The sequence below is a fragment of the Heterodontus francisci genome, chromosome 23, assembly GCF_036365525.1.
Source record: "Heterodontus francisci isolate sHetFra1 chromosome 23, sHetFra1.hap1, whole genome shotgun sequence".
Lineage (NCBI taxonomy): Eukaryota > Metazoa > Chordata > Chondrichthyes > Heterodontiformes > Heterodontidae > Heterodontus > Heterodontus francisci.
In genome coordinates this window covers 19,042,584-19,054,800 of record NC_090393.1, presented here as the reverse complement: position 1 = coordinate 19,054,800, position 12,217 = coordinate 19,042,584, and the positions used below count along the sequence as shown (strand labels likewise).

The 12,217-nt window shown below is 42.0% G+C and overlaps 1 protein-coding gene across 3 annotated transcripts in view; it reads right to left on the bottom strand.

Annotated features, from left to right (window-relative positions):
• Window positions 1-6,333: 6,333 nt before the first annotated feature.
• LOC137382624 (aldehyde dehydrogenase, mitochondrial-like) overlaps window positions 6,334-12,217 on the bottom strand; it is a 54,410-nt gene continuing 48,526 nt past the window's right edge. For all 3 annotated transcript variants that reach the window (XM_068054809.1, XM_068054811.1, XM_068054810.1), the window contains 3 exons: window positions 10,958-11,115; window positions 8,395-8,509; window positions 6,334-7,030 (listed from right to left, as the gene is read on the bottom strand). In XM_068054809.1, the coding sequence (XP_067910910.1) occupies window positions 6,998-7,030; window positions 8,395-8,509; window positions 10,958-11,115 (306 nt within the window). In that variant the 3' untranslated portion in view covers window positions 6,334-6,997. The remainder of the gene's footprint in view (window positions 7,031-8,394; window positions 8,510-10,957; window positions 11,116-12,217) is intronic.

Genomic DNA, 12,217 nt, shown 5'->3' with positions numbered 1-12,217 from the left:
GTGCATAAGTAAAAGAATGTAGTAATGTATAAATGAATTTTCAGAAAACATTTGATAAGGTGTCACATAAAAGACTTATGAAAATTAATATGCATATGTTAAGAGGAATGTAGGGTGCGTGGCAAATTGTGAAGAAAAATGCAGGTGACCTCAGGAAGATATTGTCAGCTTAGCAAAGTGGGCGGATAGATGTTAAATAAAATTCAATGCAGATAAATGTAAGGAAGTACATTTTGGGAGAAAGAGGACCAAAAAGAAGCATTCTCTCTACAGCAGGATTCATGATAAGATGGAAGAACAGAGAGACCAGGAGTTAAAGAACAAAGAACAGTACAGCACAGGAACAGGCCGTTCGGCCCTCCAAGCCTGCGCCAATCTTGATGCCTGTCTAAACTAAAACCTTCTGCACTTCCGGGGTCTGTATCCCTCTATTCCCATCCTATTTATGTATTTGTCAAGATGCCTCTTCAACGTTGCTATCGTACCTGCTTCCACCACCTCCACCGGCAGCGTGTTCCAGGCACTGACCACACTCTGTGTAAAGAACTTGCCTCGCACATCCCCTCTAAACTTTGCCCCTCTCACCTTAAACCTATGTCCCCTAGTAACTGACTCTTCCACCCTGGGAAAAAGCTTCTGACTATCCACTCTGTCCATACCACTCATAACTTTGTAAACCTCCATCATGTCACCCCTCCACCTCCGTCGTTCCAGTTGCAGTTATATAGCTCTTTAAAGATGGAAGTGCAGATAGAAAAGGCTCAAGGCATTCTGGGTTTTATTCATAGGGGAGTTGACTATAAAACAAGGACGTTATAATGTATTACATGACATGATTAAGTCACAGTTGCAGTTATGGGCACCCAATTATAGAAAAGATGTTACAGCCATGATAAATGTACAGTAAAACTTCAAGGGAATTACATCAAGAAAATGAAGTTAAAGTTATGAAAAAAGGTAAAAAAAATTTCAGTCGGTTGAAGGGGGAATCTAATGGAGTTTGTAATAATTCTGAAAAGTTTTGAGAGGTTAAAGACTGGAAGATCATTTTCATTGATTGGTGGATCAGTAATAAAGAGGCAGGATTATCACTAGGGAAACAAATGGAAACGTTAGAATATTTTTTACCAAGGTTATTGAAACATGGGATGCTTTACCACAGTTGCTATTGAGGCAGAGATTACAATTTAAAAGGGAATTGGGTAAATATTTGGAAATTATACCTGGGACTAAACAGCGTAATCAGCATGCTATAGAAAGAGCTAAGCAATCCCACAACCAAAAGATCAGATCTAAGCTCTACAGTCCTGCCACATCCAGTCGTGAATGGTGGTGGACAATTGAACAACCAACAGGAGGAGGTGGCTCCACAAATATTCTCATCCTCAATGATGGGGGAGCCCAGCACATCAGTACCAAAGATAAGGCTAAAAAATTGCAACAATCTTCAGCCAGAAGTGCCGAGTGGATGATCCATCTTGGCCTCCTCCTGAAGTCCCCAGCATCACAGATGCCAGACTTCATCCAATTCGATTCACTCCACGTGATATTAAGAAACGACTGAAGGCACTGGATACTGCAAAGTCTATGAGCCCTGACAATATTCTGGCAATAGTACTGAAGACCTGAGCTCCAGAACTTGCTGCACCCCTAGCCAAGCTGTTCCAGTATAGCTACAACACTGGCATCTACCCTGCAATGTGGAAAATTGCCCAGATATGTCCTGCACTCAAAAAGCAGGACAAATCCAACCCAGCCAATTACTGTCCCATCAGTCTACTCTCAATCATCAGTAAAGTGATGGAAGGTGTCATTGACAGTGCTATCAGGCGACACTTGCTTAGCAATAATCTGTTCAGTGATGCTCAGTTTGGGTTCCACCAGGGCCACTCAGCTCCTGAAATCATTACAGCCTTGGTTCAAACATGAGCAAAAGAGCTGAACTCAGGAGGTGAGGTGAGAGTGACTGCCCTTGACATCAAGGCAGCGTTTGGCAGAGTATGGCATCAAGGAGCCCTAGCAAAACTGGAGTCAATGGGTTTCAGGAGGAAAACTCTCTGCTGGTTGGAGTCGTACCTAGCGCAAAGGAAAATGGTTGTGGTTGTTGATCAATCATCTCAGTCCCAGGACATCACTGCAGGAGTTCCTCAGGGTAGTGTCCTAGGTCCAACCATCTTCAGCTGCTTGATCAATGACCTTCCTTCAATCATAATGTAGGAAGTGGGGATGTTTGCTGATGATTGCACAATGTTCAGCACCATTCACGACTCCTCAGATACTGAAGTAGTCCATGTAGAAATGCAGCAAGACTTGGACAATATCCAGGCTTGGGCTGATAAATGTCAAGTAACATTCGTGCCACACAAGTGCCAGGCAATTACCATCTCCAACAAGAGAGAATCTAACCATCTCCCCTTGACATTCAATGACATAACAATTACTAAATCCCCCACTATTAACATCCTGGGGGTTACCATTGACCAGAGACTGAACTGGAGTAGCCATATAAATACCATGGCTACAAGAGCAGGTCAGAAGCTAGGAATCCTGCGGCGGGTAACTCACCTCCTGACTCCCCAAAGCCTGTCCACCATCTACAAGGCACAAGGCAGGAGTGTGATGGAATACTCTCCACTTGCCTGGATGAGTGCAGGTCCAACAACACTCAAGAAGCTCAACACCATCCAGGACAAAGCAGCCCGCTTGATTGGCACCCCATCCACAAACATTCACTCCCTCCACCACAGACGCACAGTGACAGCAGTGTGTACCATCTACAAGATGCACTGCAGCAACACACCAAGGCTCCTTAGACAGCACCTTCCAAACCCGTGACCTCTGCCACCTAGAAAGACAAGGGCAGCAGGTGCATGGGAACACCACCGCCTGCAAGTTCCCCTCCAAGCCACACACCATCCTGACTTGGAACTATATCATTGTTCCTTCATTCTCGCTGGGTCAAAATCCTGGAACTCCCTTCCTAACAGCACTGTGGGTGTACCTACCTCCCATGGACTGCAGTGATTCAAGAAGGTGGCTCACCACCACCTTTTCAAGGGCAATTAGGGATGGGCAACAAATGCTATCCTGGCCAGCGATGCCCACATCCCCATGAATGAATAAAAAAACAATAGGATTAGATAGTTCGAGTTGTAGAGTTAGTGCCCACTGTGGCCTAAAACGCCTCCTTCACTCCTGTAATGTCAACTATTCTATGTGTTATGTGAGCAATTGTTACACAAAGCTTTAGCAAGTCTATTTTACCATTGATTTGGACGTCCGGGTGCTGGCTTGCAAGTTTGACGGTGGTTATGGAGGAAGTGCAACCCATTGGAGGCAGGATTGAATGGGGATCCCTTTTTCAGGGCAGCCTGGGGTCAAACCACAAGGAAGCTTAACTCAGGCGAGTATCTCCTGGAGAGAAAAAAAGCTCCTTTCTATATGTCCGGAACGGTTTACAATCAATTTGATAAATTGCAGTCTTCATTCTCCAGTCGGCCTTTTTAAAATCCTGGATTAAAGTTTCTGGTTGAAGGTCAACAGAAGCCACGCGCTCCTTTCCAAATCATAGATAAAAATATTTATCCCGTCTTATCCCATATGAGAAAGTTTGCAATAAGCTTTATAAAATAAACAGTTGCATGGTATCCCATACCAATGTTTCCCCAACACATTCTTTTTTTGATTCGGGTGTGCAAAAGGACGAACCAGCTGCATTTATTCCAAATTACCACTTTTCTCCCAGATTACAAATCTGTTTATCTCTCTCCTTTCTCCTTCCGTTTTCTGATAAACTGGAATTATTTTCTGTGTTTTCCCCTTCCAGTGACTGGATCTTTTGAACTGTGCCCTTACTCCTGCCCAAATCTTGGTTGCATTCCAGTTTTAGAACTCCAGTTTCCCATCTTTCTCTTCATTGTCAAGTAATTTCTCTGCTTCGTTTATCCCATTCCCTTAGCTTTCTGGTTGCTTCCCGAATCCTTTTTCGCTGGTTAACCCAGAATATTTTCCCTTTCTGTTTATTTTGGAATAATTAATGTCCCACTTGTTCCCACCCGGAATAATTCCTAATTGCCTACTGACTGGTTATCCTGGAAACATTCCTATTTTTCTCTGGTTTTGGATCCCTCTGGCTATAGCTGATCGTTTCAGGATAATTCTGTTCTTTGCCTGGCTATTCCTGGTTTTCTAGTGTGTATCCTTTCTCTCTAGTTAATCGTTAAACCGAGATATTTTCCCCATCCTTTTTTATGCTGCTAATATAGGATCCAGATGTCCACTGTCTCTATTCTTTCTCCGTCGCTTTGTCTATAAATCGATCTTTATTCCTCCATTTTTTTCCAAACATGATTTGTAAAAAAATAAAACCATTAGTTGCGTATTCCAATTTTTGTCCATCCCCTCGCCTTCAGGATCCGCTTGCTGCCTCTGTCCGATCCAGCCCCCACTCAACAGCTTTTATAGAGTGCTATTTCATTTCCTGTAATCAGCTGGTTTCTGATCCAGGAAAAGACTGAGATTGATGACCTGGGCGTCCATGGCACACAACGCTAGCTGGAATCAGGAGCGCCTCTTGCCCTGCCTGCTCTGCAAACCAGGCTTGGAAAATAATTATTCAGGATCAACTTGTAAACCTACCGGATTTGAAAACGTGACATACCCATATCTCACTAAAAAAAAACTATAACCATTATTTAATGAACAAAAATACAATACTGAATACTGGACATCTGAAATAAAAACACAAAATACTGGAAAAACACTCAGCAGGTCAGAGAGCATGTGTGGAGAAACAACTAACCTTTCAGGTTGATGACGACTTTTCATCAGAACTGAATCTGACCATTAGGTATTTCTAACATTTCTATTTTTATTTCTTATTTAAACTGATCGATGATCTGCCTTACTCCTGTTTTCCCCAGTCCTGACAGCTTATTTTTTCCTCAGATATCTAAAGCTCCTCTCATCTTCCGCTTTACAAAGGCACGTAAAGGAATTGTTTTAAACATAAACTCAAAATACTGCAGATGCTGGAAATCTGAAACAAAAGCAGCAAATCTCTTCACGTTTTCAGCTTCCTCCAGCCTTAACCTCCTTAAGCAACATCCACCACTCAACTCGTCTAGTTTAGATCCCCAGTCCTTCCACTCGACTCTAGGTAGCACAGCCTTCAATCATGGCTATGCACTCTGGAATTCTCTTCCTAAACTCCCCTTCATCTCACCAATCAAGCTTTAGTCACGCTCCAATTCTAACTCCTCCCTTAGCCTCATGTGCAACATCCTTCTCCCATGATTTGTCATGTAGAGCACCTGATCTCATTGTGAGGATAAAATATAAACATTCACACGTGCAAAGTTGTCCCACACATACCTCTTAGTAGCTAATTACAAATGGACATTCACAGGCGACTGGGAAGAAACTTATTACCTCACAGTTAACCAACAATCACTCTTCCCATCTATTAGCAGCATATGGAACATATTTTTTCCCTAATTTTAATGAATAGTAATGACTAGTAATCCCATTGAACGTTGGAGTAGTTCCCCTCTGCTTAAGAAAATATTTAAAAATAAATGGAACCTCTTCTAGGGAAAGTGCAAGTTCAATGAGTGTTCCACAGTGTAATCTACTACTAATGGGGTTACTCAAATTTTTAGGATACCACAGCAATTTAGGATGCAATTATACTGCCACTTTTCCATTGTGGTGAAGCAACTTCCACTTTGAAACAATGCAAGACTGACTAACACCTGTGGAGTCAGGTCCTAACCCAACTCCATAGTGGTGTAAAATCCCCAGAGGAGGCAGCCTCATGTTACTTGGATTTGACACCATATGGAATACCATTCCAGTGCAGTCTCAAACTAGATTTCAGAAAGTTCTCAAAGGGTCTGCTGTTTTGAGAAAGCAGACTTTTCTCCTGGAGCAGAAAATCTCGATTGGACCCAAGTACTGGTGGCTGCAAATTGATAGTGTGGTTATTGATCCATTGCCAGAAGCTCCATCTTAATTACATCCTTAGTTATTTCAATCTGGATCGGCGCAGGCTTGGAGGGCCGAAGGGCCTGTTCCTGTGCTGTAATTATCTTTGTTCTTTGTAATCCAAAGGAGAATTAGAAAGTCTCTTATGTAATAAATCATGATGGCTCCTTTCTGTGCCAAATTTGTTTCTATGGGTTGACCATAGACCAGCGATGGTGACCTAGTTATGAAAAATTCCATCGATTCATCTGTCCTTTGTTAAACTGTTGGCAGTGGAGAGGGAACATAAATCAGGGGAATAAAGATACTTCACAGAAATGCATTAGCTCAAAGTTAAAACACAGTACATTAGTAATTAAATCTGTTACTTTATTAGATGCTGTACATTGTGTTTTCTGGTATAAAATTCTAAAGCAAATTCCTTGCCAAAAAAGGCTCAACGTTCACAGAAAATTAGTCCATTAAAAAAACTGTTCCATCTCATCTGTGTCATGTATACTGAACATAGCTTTAGGCAGCAAGAAATATTCTGCCAATGTAAAACATAGATGGAATCCTTACATTCATATTCAAAGATTAAAACAAAATGTAGAAACCACTGGAATCCTTACAATGCTTAACCAGTCAAGTATTTACTTTGCAAATGTCCAAGAAAGCAACCCTACCAAACCAGTTACAAAAAGCATAATGAATATTTTGGTTCAACTGATGAATAGCCACTGAATTTCACTCCTTAATTTTCACACATCAAACTATAAACTGTAAATACAATCAAAGCTCATTAATACATACTTAAGGGAATTCCACAGCATAAATTTATTTTCAGCAATAAAACTTTTTAGTTCATCAAGAGACAAAGGCCATGTAACAATGATCATCAGGTTCAAAGTTAATGTTATTGACCATATAATCAGACTTTTCATTACATCAATTATTAAAGCTTGTGCAGTCAGTTTAAATGTCTCATTCTTCACAATTCCACATTTAAATGCAGCTAAAGTTAGTGGCTGGTTTAAGAGTTCTTCTGGAGAACCTTGACTGTCACCTGAATGAAAGAGAAAATAGGTAGTTTATTCTTTTGCAAAAATAAATCTCCAAGCCTCAGCATTCACCCTTACTTCAGCTTCCTGCCAGAAGTGTCTGCCTCCTATCTTTTCATGTGGCTGCTACTAGAACTGAAAAGGCGACTTGATTGAAACACAAATCCTGAGGGGTCTTGACAGGGTGGATGTGGAAAGGATGTTTCCCCTTGTGGGAGAATCTAGAACTATCTGTCACCATTTAAAAATAAGGGGTCACCCATTTACGACAGAGATGAGGAGACTTTTCTCTCAGACGCTCATGTCTCTTTGGAACTCTCTTCCTCAAAAGGCAGTGGAAGAAGAGCCTTTAAATATTTTTTTTAAGGCAGAGGTAAATAGATTCTTGATAAGCAAGGGGGTGAAAGGTTATTTTGGGAGGGGGGTTAGTGGGAACGTGGATTCGAGGTTACAATCAGATCAGCCATGATCTTTTTGAATGACGGAGCAGGCTCGAGGGGCCGAGTGGCCTACTCCTGCTACTAATTCGTATGTTCGTATGTATGTTTGTATGCTCTTTTTCAAGTAGACTGGAGCACCTTCCCTCCAATCTGTTTTTCCCCATTTCCCCACTTTTCCTAGTGATCCAGCAGAAAATTGATAAATTAGAAAATGTCATTTAGAACAGACACCACTAATGTTTGAGACAAAATTATCCAAATTATGCAGTTAGGAAAAGTGCCAGATATTATAATAAAAATAAAAAATGCTGGAAATGCCCAGCAGGTCTGGCAGCATCTGTGGAGAGAGAAGCAGAGTTAACTTTTCAGGTCATGTGATCTTTCATCAGGTCACTGACCTGAAACATTAACTCCGCTTCTCTCTCCACAGATGCTGCCAGACCTGCTCAGTATTTCCAGCATTTTTTGTTTTTATTTCAGATTTCCAGCATCTGCAGTATTTTTCTTTTATGCCAGATGTTATTTCTGGTCTAGGCAGCGGTAACTGATCTCAGCTCCAGTTGCTGGAATTGCCTAAACTGATGATGGAAAAAAATTATGAGCAGAGGTGCTGCTACCAGTAATCCCTGCTGGATAAGTGTGTAGTTGTGGACACGAGGCAAGAACACTATCTGTGTTGGCCACATATAGCCTGCTAACCCTTAATGTCTAGTCTCACACTTGAAAAATGGCCACCATGTTGAGGTAGTGGAGGGCTGCAGGTGACATGAGTCAGGAGAGAATAGAAGGGAGAAAAAATGTTTTGTAGGGAATTATTTTGGCCACAACTACTGTAGAAAGAAATCCAAAATGTTGCTAAAACTGCTAAAATGATCACCGATGATGACGATTCTAAACTGGGTTTACACTGCTACCCACTCATTACTCACAGTCTTTACTTCTGTGTATGCTTCTAATCCGTATTCTCCAAGCTCCCGCCCAGTGCCCGAAGCTTTGTATCCACCAAATGGAGCTTGAGCTCCAAACACATCATAGCAGTTTATCCTGTGGGGGAAAAAACATGAAGTTACAAATGAGGTATAAACTTAGAAACTAACTCAAGACTTTTATTTTCAAGAATTCCATCAAGACTTTTATCTTTTCTTATAAAGTGCCTTTATAAACAAGTCAGTCATCACTGGAAATTACCAAATACAAAAACTGAGATCAAATAGAACATTAATTATTTCGTGGATTTTTATTCCAAGATCAGATGATTACATATTTATGGGTGGTAGTGCTGTGCAACTCCTTTAGGAAAGTACTGAATCTGCAAAATAGCTTATTTGTTACAGTGAAAAAGAGTATGGCTGGAATTTTACTGGCAAGAGCAAAGTCTTGCTGTTGGGACCAATTTTACCTGCAGCAGACAGTTCAGAAGCTGCCAGGACCACCATCCAATTGAGGTCAGGGCCTGCCTCTCAGAGTTGCCAGCTCAATTAGAGGACTGACAGCCTGGCAGTGCCACTGACAGAGGTGACTGCTGCTGAGGCTAGAGGGAGGAGAGGGTGCCCTTGAAAGGTGGGTAAGGATTTCTTTTTAATGTGCCGGGGTCAGGCAGGCGGGCCCTGGCAATTAGAGGGGCGAACACTGCAGTGGCAGGCATCAGAGCCATGGGGGTGGCCATGAAGTGCTCAGAAAGGAAGGCCCCCTCCACCACCCCCTGGGAAACCACTGGGAGGCCACTATGGTTTACCTGGTGCTCTACCCACATGGCAGAGACCTGATGGAATACTAGCCTTTATATCCAGAGGATTGGAGTATAAAGACACAGAGGTTATGCTGCAGCTGTACAAAACCCTGGTAAGACCCCACTTGGAGTACTGTGAGCAGTTCTGGGCAGCACACCGTAGGAAGGATATATTGGCCTTGGAGGGAGTGCAACGTAGGTTTACAAGAATGATACCTGGACTACAGGGGTTAAGATACAAGGAGAGATTACACAAATTCAGCCTGTTTTCGCTAGAATTTAGTTTAGTTTTAGTTTAGAGATACAGCACTGAAACAGGCCCTTCGATCCACCGAGTCTATGCCGACCATCAACCACCCATCCATACTAATCCTACACTAATTCCATATTCCTACCACATCCCCACCTGTCCCTATATTTCCCTACCACCTACCTAAACTAGGGGCAATTTATAATGGCCAATTTACCTATCAACCTGTAAGTCTTTGGCATGTGGGAGGAAACCGGAGCACCCGGAGGAAACCCATGCAGACACAGGGAGAACATGCAAACTCCACACAGGCAGTACCCAGAATTGAACCCGGGTCGATGGAGCTGTGAAGCTGCGGTGCTAACCACTGCGCCAGTGTGCCGCCAGAAGGTTAAGGGGTGATCTGATTAAAGTTTTCAAGATATTAATAGGAAAAGACAGGCTAGATAAAGGTAAACTATTTCCACTGGTTGGAGATTCTAAAACTAGGGGGCATAGTCTAAAAATTAGGACCAGACCGTTCAGGAGAGATGTTAGGAAGCACTTCTTCACGCAAAGGGTGGTAGAGGTTTGGAACTTGCTCCCACAAACAGCAGTTGAAGCTAGAGCAGTTGTTAATTTTAAATTTGAGATAGATAGATTTTTGTTAAGCAAAGATATTAAGGGATATGAGCCAAAGGCATGGAGTTAGGCCGCAGATCAGCTATGATCTCATTGAATGGCGGGACAGGCTCGAGGGGCTGAACGGCCTACTCCTGTTCCTATCTTCCTATGATGCTGGTAAAATGCCAGTGGGGGTGGAAAGTGGCTGTTAATTGGTCACTTAATTGAAATAGTCAGCTGCCCATCTCTGGTCAGCCGCAGCGCTGCTGATCCCACTTCTGGGACTATCTCATGACGGCGGGAAGGTGTTGTCTTCCCTCCCGACGCCTTCTGCAGCAATTTTACGAACCCTCCTGCCTCCTAACTCATCTCCAGAGCGCTGGTAAAATTCAGCCCTATATTTCTCCCCAACCAAACATCTGTGCAAGATATCTGTGCAGCAATACTCGGAAAAGGACAAATACAGTCCCCATCATTTAACGAGCTATTTAAATGGTTTAAGGTTGTTTAAATGATTATCCAGCTTCCTGCTCCTCCAGTTTCTTGATGACCGCATCCAGGGTGAGGCTGGTGCTGCAGAGCTCGGGGTCCCTAAAGTCCAGCAGTAAGGAAGTTCATTGAGATAGTGGTTTAGGGAGCTGTAAATGCTGATGAGTGACAATATTATTCCTAAAACACTACCACGTTAAATCGACATTGCATATAAAAAGGGTAAAGTGCATTTGCATGAATGCACCAGTTATAAGTGGTGGGGACTGTAGTAGCACTAATTCAAAGGTGGAACAAATAATTTTTAGTTACATTTTGGGGCTGCACCAGTTCAATCTATTCTACAGCCCTAGAGTATCATGAACATAATTTTTTTCCAAATGTATAACACATTGAACTGTAACTATATAGGTAAAATTACCAGACAGTTCCTGCACGCAGCCCCTGAGACACATAGTTAGCCTTGTTGATGTCATTGGTGAACACTGCTGCTGCAAGCCCATACATGGTATCATTTGCTCGCTCAATCACCTCCTCCATTGTTTTAAACTTTAGAATCTGCATCACTGGTCCAAAGATCTACAAGAAAACAAAAATGAGAATGCATACTAATTCTGCCATATTTAACAGCACTTCCAACACAGCCTCCTAGATTTCTAGGAAACTCTGCTTCTGATAAAGAGGAAATAACTCCCAATAACCGTTCTGACACCTAGCAGAATGGAGACATTTCCATGATACCTTGTGTTAATAAAAGCTGGAATAGATACCTAGGTTTGAGTTGCAGGCCATAATCTAACTAGATAGTTCAGATAAAGCCAAACCATCAGAGTGATGTCTGAACAGTCACCTGAACCCTAAAATTTGATTTGGCAGGAAAGGGTAATTGTTAATGGGCGTTTCTGCGACCGGAGGGCTGTTTCCCGTGGTTTTCCGCAGGACCCAGTACTGGGTATCCTACTTTTTGTGGTATATATTAACAATTTGGACGTAGGGGGCATGATCAAAAAGTTTGCAGACGACACATAGATTGGCCGTGTGGTTGATAGTGAGGAGGATAGCTGTAGGCTCCTGTGAAGTACCTTGGTAAATACAAGTTGTTGTTAGTTATTGTGTCATATGTCTCAATAATTTTTAAAGGGATTTTTGTACCAGGAATTGCTAGTAGGGCCATCAATTCCACTCTTAGTAACTGACACTAGTAGGAAAGGGTCAATAACAGTGACATAATTGAGAAATAAAAATTAGTTTTTTTCCCCTCCCTTCATTTACTAAATATATAGTGATGGCTTGGTGGGGTACAGTTCTATGGATGCTGGTCTCCCTCTGGTGCATCATCCACAAATAGCCACTATTTATTTGTGCACCTTGATAGAGTTTGAACAGGGCACTCAAGCAACTGAAAGGGAAAAAAGATTACAGCTGAGCACAACACCATCCCTAAAACTTATGAATTTCTGAAGTGATTAAATATTTCACTTGTTAAAAAAATTAAGTCAAAATTGAGCCTGTTTCTCAGGTTTAGAATAACTACATTATATCGCGCATCTCAAATTTCTCAATGTGATTCATTATAATTATTCTGAAGTGAAGTTGCTCAGGGAAACGTTGTAGCCATTTACACATTGCGAGATCTCAAAAACAGCAGAGAAATAACTTACATTTATGTAACACATTTCAC